This window comes from Hyperoodon ampullatus, assembly GCF_949752795.1.
Source record: "Hyperoodon ampullatus genome assembly, chromosome: 3".
Lineage (NCBI taxonomy): Eukaryota > Metazoa > Chordata > Mammalia > Artiodactyla > Ziphiidae > Hyperoodon > Hyperoodon ampullatus.
In genome coordinates, this window is record NC_136916.1 from 74615634 (window position 1) to 74634770 (window position 19137).

The following is a 19137-nucleotide window of genomic DNA, read 5'->3' on the forward strand; positions in this document are numbered from 1 at the left end:
GTTTGCCAGCATCTCAGCTAGTGCTCAGTGTACACACCTGATGAATGTATGGATTAGGTGGGGAACAATAGAAATCGTTGTCCCTAAAATACTTGTTTCTTGTAGCTGCAAAGTTAGACCATTCTGCTTTGTTTAATTATAGAATCAGAAACAATCCAATTATGTATTTTTTTTCTAAGTTTTCCAGTCTAAATATGGTGTTGGTATAGCCTCCCCTGTAAATAGAGAATGCCACTAATACCAACTTGATACAGATAATTAGGTCTGTGAAAATTTAATGACCTCACACAGTAATAATAGCTAATTCTTACATAGTACATACTGTCATGGTTCTAACCATGTTATACTTATTAACTCAGTTAATCCTCACCACAGCTCTGTGAGTTTGGTACAAGTGTTCCCAGTTTTCAGATGGAGAAACTAAGGCACAGAGGGTTAGGTAATTTCCCAAGAGCCATAGCCAGGGAGTGGTAGACTTGAACCTAGGCTCTTGACCTCCATGCTATATTATAAGGACTGGCACTGCACATGCCCTTTTCCCTTCTTTCCCCTCCCAAAGATTGTGTGGCTTTGGGGAGAGAAAGGGACTTGAGAAGAACAACGGTGGCCCAAGGAAACCAGTTTGAGTGCCGTCTGGGAAGGGGCCAGCCCAGGAGTGTGCACAGGCTCTCAGCCCCCATTCTGCCCCATGTCTCTTTGGCAGCTCAGACTGTTTGGTGACCTGCACCCAGAAAGCCGACTTGCCAGTCAGTATCTGAAGGAAGAGGAGGATGAATAGGGAAGGATAAGAAAAAAACTTCCCCCAAGAGCAGGGAGTTGGACAGTTGCAACTGGCTTTGCAGATTAGGAAGGGGGTCACTTCTGCCTGAGGCCTGGAGAATCGATTGCTTGAAACATATTGACTCACAGAGGTCTCAGGGACCTGAACCAGCAGGAATCATAGCAACAATCATACTAGCAACAATGACAACAGCAGTAGCAGGGGTCGAGCGCCCGTTGTATGCAGGTGCCGGCACTGTCACGAACATGCCCATTTAATCCTAACACGCCTTGGAGGCAAGATGACCTCCCATTTTACAAAGGAGCTAACACAGCCAGCTCTCCATACCACCAGCACCATCAGTCGATATCCTCTCTACTCGTTGCTCTACCCAAGAAGGACAAAGCCCCAGTCAGTGTAAGGATACTCCCTTCTCAGACTCAGCTTCCACTAATCAGAAGACACTGGAAATGTCTATCACCTTGACACCAACAGGAAGAGAGTTCACTGAAGGCTTGAAGGCGAGTCAACACTAAGTGAGGAGGCTGGGCAGAGAAGCTGGTGGATCAGAACAGATGCTTGTGCAGAGGCAGCATGAAGCCCTGGAGCAGGGGCAGAGAGGAGCACCAGCCCTTGCCCCTAAGGCCTCAAGCCAACCATCAAAATGGGCACATCAGAAAAGAATCAAAGCAAAGAGAAACCACAGACTATTCCTACTGTGTTAACAGGCTTGAATGTGCTGCTGTGGGAATCTTTGTTCCCTTGGTGACAAACATGAGGAAGACTGTGGACAATGAGCTCTCCGGCTGGCATTTTAAGATAGTTTGTTCCCGCTCTTATCTGCAAGTGCCTAAGCACAGTGGCCTGGGCCCAGAGGGTACAGCCGTGTTACATGCATGGACTCAGCTTCCCCGAAAAAGCAGGAAGGAGCGGGGTCCCCCGCAGCCAGGAGCTGCAGTGGCACTGGGCAGGCGCCTTCCCACCATCTTTCAGGGTGCCTGGTTTTCATGTCCCTGCTGTCCCCTCACACCAATGCAGCCAATGCGGTAATGAGAGAAACCCACCCAGGGCTGAGGTTTCTCCAGGCTTCTGCTACCTCCTGGAAGAGGAAAGGAAAGGCAGGCATTTGGAATTTATCTTTGTCTGACAACTAAGGGGGGGACCAGCCTCCCCACCCTAGCTCTCACCCAGGCAGGACTCTCTGGCCTGGACTTTGGTCATTTGTGGTTCAGAAGTCCCAGCCAGATCTCCTGGGAGCAAATCTGCACGTTCCACTGAGTGCCAAGGAATCCACATGCACGGGAATCTCAACTCTGCTCTCCTATGCTTAAACTAGTCTGTGCCAAGTACAGTTTGTTTGTTTTTTAAAGAATTGTTAATAGGAAAAATTTCTCATCTAGGGATTCTCCATAGCCTACTTGCTAAATGTCCATTGAAGGCATTGCCCTCGGACAAACAAAACGCCACTGGCCAAGAAGCCAGTGTGTTTCAGCCTCCACAATCAAACTAATCCCTTTGCCCTGTGCCTTCCTGCATTCCTTATGGAGACAAAACTGCCTTAGAAGTCACGAAGGATTGTGATTGCATAAGGGCTCCCAATTCAGGCTTGTAAAATGTCACTAACCTGAGCCTGGCCAGCTTCCCAGAGCAGCCATAGACAAACTTGGTATTAACAGCTCTCCCAACCCTGCTAAGTCTCCGGGCATTGGCCTTGTGTTTATAACTCTTCTCCTAAAGGATATTAAAATGAAATGGGCTGAAGCCAAGTACATTTTAGTGTAAACCTTTGAGAGGCAGAGCCCGCTGAGCACGGGTGGCCTTGTTTGGAAGTGGCCCCATCTGTAGCCTGGGCTCCGGCAGGCCAGGGAGCTCTGTAGGTCCCAGAGACAGCGGAAGGGAGTGGGCTATGCCCCTGCCCACCTTGGGGCAGGTGGTGGGATCCCTGGCTATATGGACAGACTCATGGGCATGGGGTGCATTCCCAAGATCTAACTCCCTACACACGGATATGTATGTCTCCCAGGCCCCCACTTGTCCTGGCCTCTCCCCTACTTTTATACAGTAGACACGAAATATGTAAGTATCTGAAGGTAGGCTCTGTATCTCCATGGAGTCTCCTCTTTTTTACCCTCCTCCATCACCGCTTTTCTCAGCTCTTCCTCCTGTGGCCTGCTTCTCAGCTTGCCCCATGCTGGGACCTGCCCCACCCACAGCCTACTTCCTGCTCATGGTGTTACTGATGCTCCTTGAGCCCCATGTGTCTCAGAGAGACTGGAAATCAGACAGACGCACCCAGCTCCAGCGGGCTCCTGACAGGTAATGTGGCCACCTGGGAGCAGCCACGGGAAGGTGTTCTTCACCTTCCCGTGGCCCTCCTTGGCTGCCTGTGCTGCCTCCGTCGCCCACCTCCAACCTGAGGCCTCCAAGTGGGGCTTGTGGTGCAGGCCCGCAGTGGGAATGAGTGTAAGCTGCTGCTGGCCACACCCACCCACCTCTCCCTTCCTCCTCACTATTCCCCTCTCCCTCTCTCTTCCTCCTCGGCCTTCCCACCCGCCTCAAGTCCTGTGTGTTCTGAGAGACCCTTCCTCAGCTCCTACTCAGGGCCCGCTTCTTATTACAGAATGCCCAGCCAGCCTGAGCCTGGTGCCTGAGCTCCCCAAGCAGATGTCAGCTTCCATCCTGCTCAGTGCTCCACAGGCCAGGTGGGAAGGGGAAGCATCAGAGAGAGAGCAGTGGGTGAGGCCAGAGAAGAAGAGGGAAGCCTCTTACCCTGTTTTCCACCATCGTTAGTAAGACCCCCTCTCAGAAACCTCTGGAAGGCACCTTAAAGCACATCCCATGTAGAGGACTGGGGTCCAAGGTGTGTCCAGCGTCACGCTGGCAATTAGAGGCAAAGCAAGGCCTTAGACAGAGGCCAGGTGCTGCCTACCTGACCACACTCCAGAACCAGAGAGGTCGTGGCTCTGAGGGTGCTCTGTCCTCAGAGGTCCAGGGAGCCCGGAAGCCCCAAAGGTGGGGGCAGGTGTGGGCTGCAGGGGTTGGCAGCTCTTGAGGCCAGCAGAGGAGTAGAAGGTGTGGCCTTTTCCATCCCAAGTCTGTGCTGTTGGTCTCTCTTCACAGAGGGACAACCTGTGGCAGAACTGAAACCTCACTGAGCTTTGCTTACAAACTGCCTTTCATCTTTGTGTCTGAGAACAAAGTCTGCGGCTTTATCCCTCTCCTAGGGAGGATGATGGGCTCTCTGATAATCACTTTTATGAGGCTCTGGTGTTTCACTTTTGTGCTGGCTAATAATTTATGTTCAGAACTTCTCAGAAAAGCCTAAGTTATTTATACCCTGACTTGGCTTCAAAACATATTATTAGGGCAGCTTATGGAAATGACATATACTTCACCAAGACAAGCAACTGTGGCAAGGCAACAGGCCTGAGGCGCTGGGCACCTGATCACTACTGGGTGGCCCCAAGTGGGACTCTGGGTGGTGTTGGGGGTGGGGGGCAGTCCTGGTCAGCTTCCTGGTGGTGAGGACATTCAAGGCAGGCAGTCCCTATGGTGACTGAGCCCAGACCAGGCCTGTGGGGACCAGGCCTGTGGGCACCAGGCACTATGCAGACACTTCATGCACACTTTGCTGTGTGAGCCTCACCCAGCCTGCCGCCATTTTGGTCACCTTACTCTACTGATTCACACCTGCCCCCAGAGATGGCCATGGACTTCCAGGGACCACACAGCTCAGGAGCAGCAGGTCTACTGCTCCCAGATGCCCTGTCCAGGCCCTATGAAAACATTCCTCTTGAAGGTGGTCTCCAGTGTGGACCACTGAGGGCCATGCAATGAGGAGTCAGCCTGTCCGGGGCTTCGCCTGCCCTCAGGCTATTCTGTGACCCCCACAAGGCTGGCGGGCAGCCTCAGGGCAGCTGCCTGTGCCAAGCCCCAGGCAGCTCCCAGAAGGGTCTAAATGGGTTCAATCCATTTGTTTGCTGGGTGATAGCGCTCCTCTGGGTTAATGCCAGGCTAGAATTTGAGACTTCCCATATTCAAATTCCCTGGGGTCCTTAATGCTTTTGCAGTTAGTGCAGAGTACAGTTTCTGAAGACTGTTACAAAAGATAATTGTCACATTGTACACACAGGCCTCCCTCATAATGAGAGTTGTCCTTATCATTCCAACTCTTGCCTTGGGACAGCCTCCAGAAAATGAGCCCAGGGTTACTGGAATTTATTTTAATCAAAAGCCTCCTGACCTCCTGGGTGCCAAATCGTAACCCCACATTCCTCTTGCTCTTTGAATGGAGCCCTGTTTTCTGTTGCCTGTATATGAACATAGAGATGGAATAGAGTCTGAAGGGGCCTGCGGGAGACATTAAGCCACCTTGCCCGCTGGGCCACACTTACCCCCTCACCCTAACTCACAGACAGCCCCGACATTCTGCGGGAATGAAAATGGGAGAAGATTCATGGCCTTGGAACACCTGTGCCACTAAGGCTCAGATTTACAAGCTAAGTCATGCTCCTGGGCTTTAGAAAATGACCTCATCTCTTGCCGAGGCCACCAGCATCAGGTTGCCGAGGCTCTTTGTGAACCCACACCCAACTTCAGGCACAAGGTCTGTGCCAAGAAGTGGCATCCCACCCCAGGGGCTGTGACCTCCTGTCCCTCTGGAAACCCCACTGTCACTTGTGCCAGGTGGACCTCCTGGGGGATGCCCACTCCCAGGAGAACCAGCTCTGCTTCTTAGGGAGTCACTCCTTAGCTGTAATAATAGGACAAATTTGCTCTCCCCTCAAAGAGTAATCATGGGATTCATAGTTCAGAAAGCTAATTTAGGGGCCTGGGGGATGGGGGAAAATAAGTCAGGGTCTTGCAGTAAAAGAGCTTTCCTATATCCCAGGTAAAAATAAAAGTGGTTTCAAATTTACAGACAGGGAAGACGCCCACAGTGTATGCCCTGGACCTTCCACTGTTCCCGAGCCCTAGGCTGTTCTCATATATAAGGGTCCTGACATGATGCCTGACATGTAGTCCGCTTGTATGTGACAACAGCTGTCAGAGACCCCTCCTCCCTGGCCTTGCCCCCCGGTGACTAAAGACCTCCCAGGAACAGAAATGGAAGAAACTTGGACCTTTTGAGAAACTGAGGACTCTGAAACGGGGAAAGGGGAGCAGCCATCTTAGGAGCTGACCCCAGAGGGCAGATTCCCAGTCAGGGCCTGTCGCTGACGTCTCACCACAAAGCCTAGCTTTTTTCCACTTCAGTAGCCATGTAGCCTTAGTTTGAGTAATAAATTCCTTCCTTCCCCCAACCCCTTCCTTCCTCCTTCACTTCCAGTCCCTCTTCCAGAGATCCAAATATGCTAACAAGCATCCTCTTTGGAAAATGTGACTAGGCCTCCCTGAGTTAGAGGTTTGAGCCATTTACACACTAGTATGAGTTAGGCCAAGGAGCTTCCTTTCTTCCAGCATCCTGTGAGATCAGGTAGACAAAGGAAAGGGGCATCTGACACTAAGCTCTAGGGGACCAGCCGAAATGGGGTGGTTTTGTGGGGGGAGGGGGGCTTGGTCAGCATGTGACTGCCAGGGGAAGGAATACTAAGAGGTGGGAGATCTTTACCAGAGAGGGGCTGGAAAGGGACAAAGCGCAGCTGTGTCCACCTGTGTCTGGGAGACCAGCTCCTTACCCAGGAAAGGAGGGAAGTGCTTCCCATCCCTTTTGATCTCTTCCTTTTTCTGAGCCTGGCACCACTTCTTCTGCAAAATCCCAGGGTCAGAAACTCAGTTCTTACCTGTTCAGTCCCAACTCCTTCCTATGCCCTTTACAACTACAGGTCTTCAGAGCAAGGGCTCATCTCTGGGGAACGAGGCTGAGACTCGGAAAAACTTCTACTCTTCAAGAAGGGCTCAGTTACATTCTTTGGTTAATTCCCAATTAGACAGAAAATTAAAATATCAGCAGTACTCCATTCCTGAATAGACTTGTTAATTTTTAGACATGGAACATACATCTCTGTAATGCTTTTAGAATCAACAAAATAAGTGCCACATCATCCCCACATTTGCTGTCATCAGATTATCAAAGCAACCAAAGTTAATACGTAGTCTGAACATTTAATCTGTAATATTTTCTCCCATGAGCCAGCAAGGACTAAAGAGATGTAACATTTTTCATGTACAGTTGTAAAATTTTCTCCTACCAAGAAAAAATTTGAGTAATACTCTAGAAATCCATCTGCTGGTCTGGCAGTGGAGAGACCCCCCATTGAAAGAGTGGAGCAGGGACTCCAGTTCAATAGACTTCTGTCTAGTCACAAAGTCTGGGGCCAGTCAGCTCCGAGACCTCTCTGAAAGGCAGCACCTCCCAGCCTAATTCTCGCTTCTATCTGGCAACTGCCTAGATCCTAAGCAAAGTAAATCTTGCAGATAAATGAAACTTACTTGTTTTCACACCTAACTTACTTGTTTTCTTTAGATTGCCTGGATTTGACAGACACATTTGCCAAGTGTTTACTTCTCTCCTTTCTACAACAGATCACATGGGATGTACCTGAATCTTTTCTGGAGACCCACCGCGCTCATTGTGAATTTCAGGGCTGTTCTCAGAGCTCTTGAGGTGTACGGAGCCGTCTATCTGCACATGATCCCAGGCTTCTGTGCCTTTTGACCACTCTGTCTGTTTTCCAAGTGTTCCTGTCCTCTCCATGTCCATCTCTGCTTCCAGTGTGCCTGCTGGTCAGCCTAGTATGGGTGAGGGAGGCTCATAGCCACAGTGATCGAAACTCCCTGAAACTAAAATGGTTAACAGTTACTGAGCACTGACTAGGTGTCAGGCACGTCATCAGTTGTGTGTGCATTAACCCATTTACTCCTTACAACAACCCTATAATGGAGGCGCTAGCCTAAAGGTTCCTCTTTGAGGTGAAATAGCTGAGGCCAACAATGGAGGCGCACAGCCGGAAGGCGGCAGCACTGGAGCCTGACGCAGGCAGCCCCTGACCTGCAGACCTGCCCTCCTTCCCACTCACCCCCGCCTCCAGAAGCGACCACAGTCTGCACAGGCCGGCCCCTTCCTTGCTCCTCTGTGAATTCTGGAGCCCTGCGTTCTTGGAGGCCTCTTTGGAAGCACCTGGCATTCACATCACAGTCTGAGAAAAACTAATTTGAGGGCCCACCCTTTGGAAGAATATCCAAATAGATAATACACTGTCCTGTCTAATCAAGAAAAATGGGGAGAAAGCACAAAAACAATATTAGAGGTGAGAAAGGGAAAATAACCAAATACAGAGGAAATCTAAAGAAGCCAAAGAAAACATCTGATCTTTTTGCTCATGTGTATTTGTGCTACACAGTACATATGAGATTTCCAAATGGAAATGTTAAGTAGAACATTGTATGTATGGTTCACAATCGTCCCCAACACACTTTATGTACTGTCATGTGTCCCCGTGAGGTTGTCTCCAGCAGGCACTTCAGGGTGGCGGGAGGAGGTGTCCCACGTCCCTGAGGGAGGAAGACAATCACATTTCCCTCTGCTAGAGCAGGGGTCAGCAAACTTATGGTCCACAGGCCAATGTAGCTCCCCACCCATGTTTGTAAACAGTTTTCTTGGCACACAGCCAAGCTCAATTTCACGTGTCACCTCTGGCTGTTTTTGTGCTGCAGTAGGACCATTTAGTCCTCAAAGCCTAAAATATTTACCATCTGGTCCTTTATGGAATAAGTTTGCTACCTCTGTGCTGGAGTCCTATAATTTTTCCACTTTCAGGCTAGTTTCTACTTTATAGACATTCTTTTTCTTATATTCTTTTCCATTATGGTTTATCGCAGGATATTGAATATAGTTCCCTGTGCTATACAGTAGGACCTTGTTGTTTATCCATCCTCTGTATAATAGTTTACATCTGCTAACCCCAAACTCCCAGTCCTTCCCTCCCCCACCCCCAGTCCCCTTGGCAACCACAGATCTGTTCTCTATGTCTGTGAGTCTGTTTCTAATTCATGGATAGGTTCATTTGTGCTATATTTTAGATTCCACATATAAGTGATATCATATGGTATTTGTCTTTCTCTTTCTGACTTATTTCACTTAGTATGATAATCTCTAGTTGCATCCATGTTGCTGCAAACGGCATTATTTCATTCTTTTTTATGGCTGAGTAATATTCAATTGTATATATGTACCACATTTTCTTTATCCATTCATCTGTCAATGGACATTTAGGTTGTTTCCACATTTTGGCTACTGTGAATAGTGCTGCTGTGAACATAGCAGTGCATGTATCTTTTTGAGTTATAGTTTTGTCTGGGTATATGCCCTGGAGTGGGATTGCTAGATCTTACGGTAATTCTATTTTTAGTTTTACCTAAGTAAAAACCGTTTGGAGACAGAGCTTGCCAGGAATGCATATTTCTCTTTACGAAATGTCTCAACAGGATTCATTAATAAATGCTAATAGCTTCTTTTCAAAAAACATCTTAAGATTTTGTACTTATTCTATCAAAGAAATGGTCTGACTTCTTAGTATCATCCACATAAAATGAAAATGAACTATGTTTAAGACTTAGAGGAAACAAGGTAAGTGGGCTTTTCTTTTTTCCTAAGTGGTCCACAGTTTCCTCCATCTGCCAGGCCCTCTGATGTTTTTTTCCGAAGAGAAAAATAAGCCCGGGGGATTCTAGATGCTTCTTGCCTTCTACAGCTTTCCCAGCATCCTCTCCTCCACCAGTGGTTTTTTGTTTTTTGGGTTTTTTTGATCTTGGCAAGACTCAGCATAATAAATTAATATGAAACGGTGGAAAAGAATTAAGTGCTAGAAGTTTCTACACTGAGTAACAGTGAGGAACCTCCACACTGTTTTCCATAGTGGCTGCACCAACTTCCATTACCACCAACAGCGTAAGAGGGCTCCCTTTTCTCCATGCCCTTTCCAGCATTTGTTATTTGTAGACTTTTTAACGATGGCCATTCTGACCCGTGTGAGGTGGTACCTTTTTGTAGTTTTGACTTGCATTTCTCTAATAATTAGTGATGATGTTGAGCATCTTTTCATGTGCCTACTGGCCATCTGTATGTCTTCTTTGGAGAAATGTCTATTAAGGTCTTCTGCCCATTCTTCTATTAGGTTGTTTGTTTTTTTTGTTGTTGAGTTTTATGAGTTACTTGTATATTTTGGAGATTAAGCCCTTAGTTTCTACTTTAATTTATTGGTTCAGAATTTCCAAACCAAGGGAATTCCCTGGCTGTCCAGTGGTTAGGACTCTGTGCTTTCACTGCCATGGGCCTGGGTTCAGTCCCTGGTCGGGGAACTAAGATCCCACAAGCTTGGCAGCACGGCAGGAAGGAAGGGAGGGAGGGAGGGTGGGAAAGAAGGAAAGAAGGAAAGGAGGGAAGGATGGAGGGAGGGAGAGTGATGTGGAACAATTTAAAACAAAAAACAAAAAAAGAACTTCCAAATCATGTAGGTGGTGCAGATTCAGCCCTCAAACATGTGCGTGTCTCACGTGCAGTGTCCCAGTTTCTTTCAGATGCTCTTTTTCTAGCCATGGCCTCTGGAGGGACAGCCTTGAGGCTTCTCCTTGGACCAACACAATTGTTCTTATCTCAATTTTAGGGATTCCTGGCTATATTGGTTTTCTTTTGCTGCATAGCAAATTATGGTTGTTTAAACACCCAGTTTAAGCTCACAATTCTGTCAGTCAGAAGTCTAGCATGGTAAGGCTGGTGTCTCTGCTCAGGCTAAAATCAAGTTGTCAGCCAGCTACATTCTCATCTGGATCATGGGGTCCTTTTCTAAGCTCATCCCTGTTATTATCAGGATTCAGTTCTTTGTGGTTGTAGGACTGAGCTCCCCATTTTCTTGCTGACTATTGACCTCTCTCAGTTCACATGGGCCACTCTTGGGTCCTTGTACCATGGTTCCCTCCATCTCAGCAATGGAGAACCTCCTTTTCAAATCCCTTTCATGCTTCGAATCTCTCTGCCTTCCTTTTCTGCCTCCAACTGAAGAAAACTCTGCTTTTAAAGGGCTGGTGTCATTAGGTTAGGCCCAAGGGGTAATCTTGCTTTCTCACAGTCAACTGTGCCATATAACGTAATCTTACGACAGGAGTAATATCTCAGCATATTTATAAGTTCCACCCATAATCAAAGAGGAGGGCATAATCAAGGTTGAGGGTCATTTGGGGACATCCTAGAAATCTGCCTATAACACTGGATTTTTGCAGGGAGCCCCATTCCAGCTTCCTACCACACAGAGGCCTCAGGCTTCATCTCCAGCCCTACTCAGGCTTATCAAACCCCATCTGGGAATACAGTACACCTTTTTCCTGATCCCCTCATGGACCATTCAGCTTTAGCTCCCCCTCCCTGCTTTGGCTTTTAGTTTCCTCTTCATTTTCCATACCTGAGATTTTCCTTTTTTTGCTTTCAAGGTTTGCAAATATTTCAAATATTTTTGTTATATTATAACCAGTATGTTTAAGTGTTTGGAATGGTTGAGGTTTTTCCTTCAGCAGCATGTCAGCCATATTTTCCAGAATTTTAGGGTTATCAAGTTACATTCCAAGATTAAAGAGTCCATTAAAGTCAGTGGATCCTTGGAGTCCTAAACCCAGTGAGGAGCAACCAGACTTTTACAAAGAATTAATGGTTAATCGATCTGAAAACTTAACAATGTGTCAGGTCTAGGGGATAGTTTCCCTGTTTGCATTAACTTTGCTTACTGTATCACTGGGAAAGGGAAGATGTATGAAAACCAACGAAAATAAATTTCAGTATCTTTCTGAGAACTAGACCCTGTCTAATAAAACAGATTAATTGACAAAAGACAGTTTCCTTAACTGGGTTATCTTGTCCAATTACTTATTATTTTCAGATCATTCACCATGACTAAACACATACTTATTCTATTTCCATTTCAAATCTGCAAGCTGTTTTCAACGTTGTTGTGATGCTTTTCTTCAGATGTGGCTGAGCAGTATTTTCAAGATAGCATGGCTAATCTTAAGGCTGCTGAAGAGATAGGAAAAGCCAAATTTCTTTCAATTCAAGATGATTATTGCCATTTTCTACAAGTCACTGGACAAAAAGAGGTAAGTGAGTTTGGACCACAGCTGACTAGTTATTTACCTGGGCAACCCAGTTGATATCCAAAGGGCTACTCCTGCACTCTGAAAGCATTAAGCATCTACCATGTGCAAGGCATGTGCCAGGCTCCACGGGGAGAGGGATAAATAAGGCCAGGCAGCCACTCTTGGGCAGCTCCCAGATATTTGCTCTCGGGAAACAAAAAAGTTCATGAGAATGTAGATGCCATGTCCACCTGCGGAGTATCTTAAAGGACTAGAAATCTTGAGAACCCAGTGGACAGACTCTGCTTACCGCAGCCTGTGGTTCTGCCTGGCATAGAGGGTGGAAGTTAGTGTGTCTAATTCCTCTCATCTTAGCTAATGGATGAAATTTTCATATCTAATAAGAACTACACAGTGCAGAAGTTACGGCTCACTGTCTGTTGAACCATACAGGCATGTTTTCCATGGCTTGTAAAAATGGAACCAGACCCAGAATTTATATTCATTGGTAGTTAAACCCTTGGGAACTTATTCCATAAAAAGCCTAACAACTACCAGACACCCACATGCTTCATTTATACAGATTTTTTTTTCAACTCTAACCTGTCAATGGGACTTCCCTGGTGGTCCAGTGGTAAAGAATCTGCCTTCCAATGCAGGGGACACGGGTTCGATTCCTGGTCAGGGAACCAAGATCCCACATGCCGTGGGGCAACAAAGCCTGCACACCACAACTACTGAACTCGCACGGCTCAACAAGAGAGCCCACATGCCACAAACTACAGAGCCCACGCACCCTGGAGCCTGTGTGCCACAACTAGAGAGAGAAACCCCGCATGCTACAACTAGAAAGAGGCCCACACGCCGCAATGAAAGATCCCACATGCCGCAACTAAGACCTGACGCAGCCAAATAAATATATAAATATTTTTTAAAAAACAAAAAACCTCTAACCTGTCAAGGCAAATCCTTGAGATGAAAACCTTTTTATTTCCTCTGCTGTTATGTAGACCTTCTCCCCCACAGCTCTCTCCTAACCCTTAATCCCTCACCCTTCTCTCAGTTGATGTGAGCTTAAGGAACATAGGTTTTTAATCTAGATGCATGAATGTTCGTCAGGCCAAAGTTGGGCTACAGTAACCATAACAAATGGAGTTTCCATATTTTTCTGGATCACCCAACCAAGTAGAGAGGGGCCTTCCAGGGGCCTCAGATTCTAGAACATCTCTAGAAGTTCTATGTGGAGTGCTCAGGGCAGAAATCTGAGGGGAATTCTGCCCCCATCATGCCTTAGCCCTTCCAGCTCATCAGTCATTTTTACCTTCAAAATGCCCCTTGAATCCATCCATTGGTTGCCGTCTCCACCTCTTATCAGTCATCATCTCCCACCTGGACCTCTCTAACAAACTCTTGTTCCCCAGCTGCTGCTTCCACTCTTGCCCTTTTCTAATCCATTCTGAATAAGGAAACCATGGTGATCTTTGCAAAAAGCAGATCTGATCAGTGGACCCCCATTTGTAAAATACTACACTGACTCCTCAGTGCCCTTAAGATAAGCCAGAATCCCACATTGCCCACAATACCTTGCACATTATGGATTCTGCTGACATTTCCAGTCTCATTTTTGCCCCCTCCCTTGATCTGTGTTCCAGCCACAGTGGCCTTTTCTAACCCCCACTTCTGGGCAGTGTCAGCTTTTGTCTCCTTCTCTTGGAAGGTTCTTCCTCATTGATCTCCTGGCTAATGCAGATCCATCCTTCAGGACTCACCAGCTTGCCTGATTCCCCTCCCTCAGTCTTCATTAGATTCTCTCCACTATTCTTCATCATAGAATCCTGTCTGATATAATTATATAACAGAGTATTACAATAATATATTGTGGACGGTTACTGTCTCTCCCTGACTAGACCAAATTCCATGACAGCAGAGACTCTCTTATTTGTGGTGGAGGAGCGTTGAGCCAATGGGTGGATGGATGCTTGGCTATGGGCTGTGTGACTGCTCTGGCTGCCACAGGGCATCCACCCTTTTCCCCTTTCCTGTCTGGCTTCCTGCGCTGGTGTCTGTCATCACCGCTGCCACACGTCACTGCCCTTGCCCAAGTCACCCAAATCAGTGGCATTGATCTAAAGATGTACCTCACTTCCTGAGGCCTCCCCTGGAGATTTTAACAAACTGGCTCTTTGCATTCTACAGCCCCTGCCAGCTCTTCTGGTGCCCTTATAAGAATAGACAAAGCTGCCTCTTCCTCAGGTGGGTGCAGTCTGTGCCAGGGCGCATTGCTTAGAGAGCGGAACACGGGCCAGACTTCAGCCCTCCTCATTCTCCTGCCAGGCACCCTTGTGCGTGACACAATCTGTCCAACCAAATGTGTCACCTTGTGTTATGCTCACTCTTGGTTACAGACCTCACTGTGGGTTCCAGCAGGAGCTGGCCAATGGGGCTGGGCCCAAGGACAGTCCCAGGCACGAGCACAAGGATGTGCTCAGACTACCTCAGATGTGTCACAGCCTACATGTGGGCTAGGACCCTTTGCCAACAGGAAGGTGATCCTTGGGAAGGAAGATGCCTTTTAAGGTAAAATGTAAGTGAAGTTTACTTTGTCACAGGTTAAAAGATACTCCATGTTAAGATACTCTTCTAGTTGTGCTGCTCTGCTGCTCAGGAAGCTTCTCTGACTTCTTATTCCCCATAAGAAAATCTAAACTCCTCAGCCTGGCATGAAGGTCTCCACCACCACCCCAGCCCGTGACTCCTGTCTCATCTCCCTCTGCTCCTCTTCCTACTTTCTCTGCTATAGTCAAATTCATCCCCTCACTGGCCTTGAATGTGCCGTGTGCTTCCCCCAGCTCCCACTGTGCTCCCAGGTTCCCATGCCCTCTTCTTGGTCCACCTAAATCCTATTTATTCTTCACTTCTCTCCATTAAGCTTTTCTAACTCTCAGAGACTGTCACAGTCTCTTTCCTTTAAACCCATATCCATGTGGCATCTCTTCCATTGCCATCTCGACTTGCCATTCAAGTTCGTGCACATCTATCTCTAATTTCCCCAATCAGGCTGTAAATGGCGTTGAGAGCTTCATTTAGGAAAAGGTGTCTGGCTCTTCTTTCCATCATTGGCTCCTCCAAGCCTGACAACCAATTTTCATGGAAAAATTGCCAAACCCAACAGTTGCATCACAGACACTGGGAAGGGACATGACAGGCTTTAGCATCAGGCAAGACCCATACCAAGGTGGGTCACACACTTCACAATTTACAGTTTCTCTTCCCCCGCAGTGATTTATCTTTCCATCTGAGAGATTGTTTCTGCCTTAGCAGTGCCTTTCACCATGGTTCCCTGATCCCACCCCCAGCACCTAATTCATATTCTTGCCAATAAACTGAGTAAAGGCCTTGCAAACTCCTCTATCTGGGGAGCGCCAGCAGGATGCCTTCAGGACTATGTGGTGGGCAAGGCGCCTTCACTGGTTCCTGCTTTATTCGGCTCTATTTTTCTTTTAAGGTCCACTTATTTCTCCCATATATTTTTTTTAAAGATTTCCTTGATGTGGTCCATCCCCAAAGTCCTCAATGAATTTGTTACAGTATTACCCCCGTTCCATACCTTGGCTTTTGGCCATGAGGCATGTGGGATCCCAGCTCCCCGACCAGGGATCAAACCCACACTGGAAGGTGATGTCCCAACCACTGGACCAACAGCGAAGTCCCCATTTGGCTCTTATATTGGGCGTTCGTGATCTCTACCTGTAATCATGCTTTCATGTAGAAGATCGTAGAAGAATTTCAGGAGAAACATGGGAGACCGACATACAGGGCTTTCCCTCTGTATGTCTTGCTCTATGACTGAAGAGATTAATACCAACTCATATTTTGTATTCCATGTTGGTATAAATAAATCAGATAAACCAAACAAGATGTCAAATATATTTAACTTTTCACCATGTTGGAATGTTTGCTTTTGGTTTCCTGAACTATTTCTTGTGAGAAATGGAAAACCCTGGAATATGTTCTGGATGTTCTGTAAGTAGATAAATGCCAGGAAACTGTAGTTTTCACTTACATAAGAACATCACTGTGCACAGAGGGAGAAGAGCCTGCAACTAAGAGGGATTAAAACTGGCAGGATCCAGATCCTAGATCTGCCACTGATGGGCTGTCTGACTCTGAGCAAGTTTCTTGACTGCTCTGTGCCTCAGTTTCCTCCCCTGGCAAACAAGGATTAAAATTGTCCTTATCTAAAGGAGATGGTGCAAGTTAAATGAGCTCACACACATAAACTGTTTAGCACGGTTCTTGCCACATAAAGGACACGATGCAGTACATGTTAGCTTTTCTTCTTACTACTCAACTAAAATGGGTTCCTGTAACATTTGAGATGGCTTTTTCTCCAGGGGTCCTTTATGCCTTCTCTCTTCAGAGTTCAAACCATTCCAGTACCCCACAACACCCCCTCACCCCATGTATATTATTTCCTGATTCCTATTTAAGGAGGAAAGTAGGCTCAGCTCATGAGACACTCTACCCAAACTCATTCCCCTAAAAGGTGAAAATACATATCAGTTACATCATTTTCTTAGGAGGCACTGATCTTTATCCAGCTTTGAACTTTTTATTTAACCAGACAGCTTTTCGTTCCTTTCACAGAGAGCTACCTCCATCCTGAGAGAGTCCCTGGAGGCCAAAGTGGCAGTGTTTGGCGATCTCAGTCCCGAGGTGGCAGAGACATACCGGCTCCTGGGGCGGGCTGACCTGGCACAGGGGAACAAGAGCAGGGCCCACAAGAAACTGAAGAAGGTAAAGCTGCAGCCCAACTAATGTGGAAAAAAACCCTCCCACCCTTTCTCACAGGTAGCTTTCTCTCCCTCCACCACGCTCTTTTTAAATAAAACTTTACAAGTGGCTTATTTAGGTAAGATGACATCACTTTTGCAGTCGATCTCAGCTCACACTTTTTGGGGTAAAAGGTACAGTAATCCTCTTATGCACATAGATTTTTAAATAAATTATCAATTATTCTTTACTATGAAAATAATTTTAAATTTGTACATAGCGTAATTTATCAATCTTATTTTATTTTACTCTTTCTGTACACCCAGTTTATAGAGGAACTCTTTGTGTGTTCTTCTAGGACTTACGTTTATTTTTTTAATTTGGAGTTTGTGTGGATGGCATGAGGTATGGATCTAATGTTATCTTCTTCCCAAATGGCTGCCCAGTTGTCCAGCACCATTTTATTAGAGAGTCCATCTATGCTCCAGTGAGTTAACACTTTCGTCACATACTACATTTCCACATGTACTTGAGTCTATTTCTGGATTTCTTTCTATTCCACTTTTCTCTTTGTTTATTTCAATCCCAGTACCTCATTGCCTTAATTATAGAGATTTCATAGCATGATGTAGTACCTGGTAGGATTAGACTCCCCTCGTGTTGTTTTTTTAATTTTTTATTTTTGGCTGCGTTGGGTCTTCATTGCTGTATGCGAGCTTTCTCTAGTTGTGGGGAGTGGGAGCTACTCTTTGTTGCGATGCACGGGTTTCTCAGTGCGGTGGCTTCTCTTGTTGTGGAGCACGGGCTCTAGGCGTGTGGGCTCAGTAGTTGTGGTGCACGGGCTTAGTTGCTCCGCGGCATGTGGGATCTTCCCGGACCAGGGCTCGAACCCATGTCCCCTGTGTTGGCAGGCGGATTCTTAACCACTGTGCCACCAGGGAAGCCTCCCTCGTGGTTTTAGCGTATCAGGTTTTCTAGATATTCTGGCATCTTTATCTTTCCACATGAATTTTGGTATCAACTTATCTAGCTCCATAAAAAGTTTGGTGGTATTTTTTGGAGAATTGTTTTATTTGTAAATGGACATTGGGAGGATTGACATCATTATGATGTTGAGTCATTCTACCAAAGAACAAGGGATGTCTTTATATGTATTCATGTCTACTTTTGTAACATTCAGGCACATTTTAAAGTGTTCCTCATATAGGTTTTGTACATTTCTTACTAAGTGGATTTCTAAGCGTTTTATCTTCTTTAATGCTACTATAAGTGGAGTTTTATCCACTGTTACACCTTTTGACTGGTTATTTTTGTGTATACGAAGACTATAGGTTTCTCTGTGTTAATTTTATATTCTGCTAGTTTGCTTAATTCTTTTCTTGCTTGAGTTAATTTGAGCACCAATTCTCTCAAGTTTTCCAGGTGTACTATTACATCATCTGCAAACAGTTTTACTTTCTGTTTTCCAAGTTTTATGCCTCTGATTGACTTATTTTGTCTAATTGAATTGGTTCATACCTCCAGAACAATAATAAATAATGTGGAATAATAGGCATCCTTGCCTTGTTCCTGATCTTAATGGAAATGCCTCTAGTTATTCCTCATTTAATATATGCTGGCTTTGGACAAAGATTTATATATATTTATCATGCTAAGGAAGTATCCATGAATTTCTATTTTCATGAGTTTTTTTAATTAGAAATAATTGCTGGGTTTTTTTTAATTAGAAATAATTGCTGGATCAAAGGCTTTGTCAGCATCAGTGGAGATAATCAGATGATTCTTCTTAGATCACTTAATATGGTACATTTTATTATAATATTGAACCAACCTTGCATTCCTGGAATAAATCCCCTTAGTCATAATGAATTATTCTCAATGTGATGTTGATTCTGTTTGCTAATATTTATTTTTTGCAAATATTTTGCACCAATATTTGTAAGTGATATTTGTTTAAGTATCAATGTTATTTTGCTTCATAAAAATAATTTGGAAGTTTACCTTTATTTTCTATGCACTGAAGGATTTTATACAACATTAAAACTATCTAGTCTTTGAAAGTTTGTACCACGTGTAAAACTCTTTAGACATGGTGCTTTTAGGGGGGAAAATTCCTGGACAATCTTCTCTATTTCTTCTACAAACAAATTGGTTTGTTGAAGCTTTCTATCTCTAATGGGGTCATTTTGGTAAACTGTGTTTTTCTAGGTACTTATCTATTTCATTCACATTTTCAGATTGATTTGCATAGAGATTTGCCAAGTAGTCGCATGGATTTTTAAAATTTCTACTTTTTTAATAGTTATTTTCCCATTGTAATTCTTAGTTTTTTATTTGGATTTTCTCACTTTTTTTCTTTACTGAGTTAGTTAATGGTTTGTCTATTTTGTCAATTTTTCTAAGAAACAGGATTTGAATTCTATGGATAAATTGCCTTCCTATTCTCTATTTCATTAATTTCTGATTTTATCTTTATTCTTTCTTTCTTTGTGACTTATTTTGTTTTACTCTGTTGGAGTTTTTCCTATCTTTTTGCATTG

The 19137-nt window shown here is 45.4% G+C and overlaps 1 protein-coding gene across 1 annotated transcript in view; it reads left to right on the forward strand.

The window, feature by feature from the left end:
* Window positions 1-19137, forward strand: part of TTC23 (tetratricopeptide repeat domain 23) — a gene marked incomplete at both ends in the record, with an annotated part of 113468 nt that overhangs the window by 81489 nt on the left and 12842 nt on the right. Inside the window, 2 exons of the mRNA XM_079699096.1 lie at window positions 11718-11845; window positions 16472-16621. Of these exons, the coding sequence (XP_079555222.1) occupies window positions 11718-11845; window positions 16472-16621 (278 nt within the window). The remainder of the gene's footprint in view (window positions 1-11717; window positions 11846-16471; window positions 16622-19137) is intronic.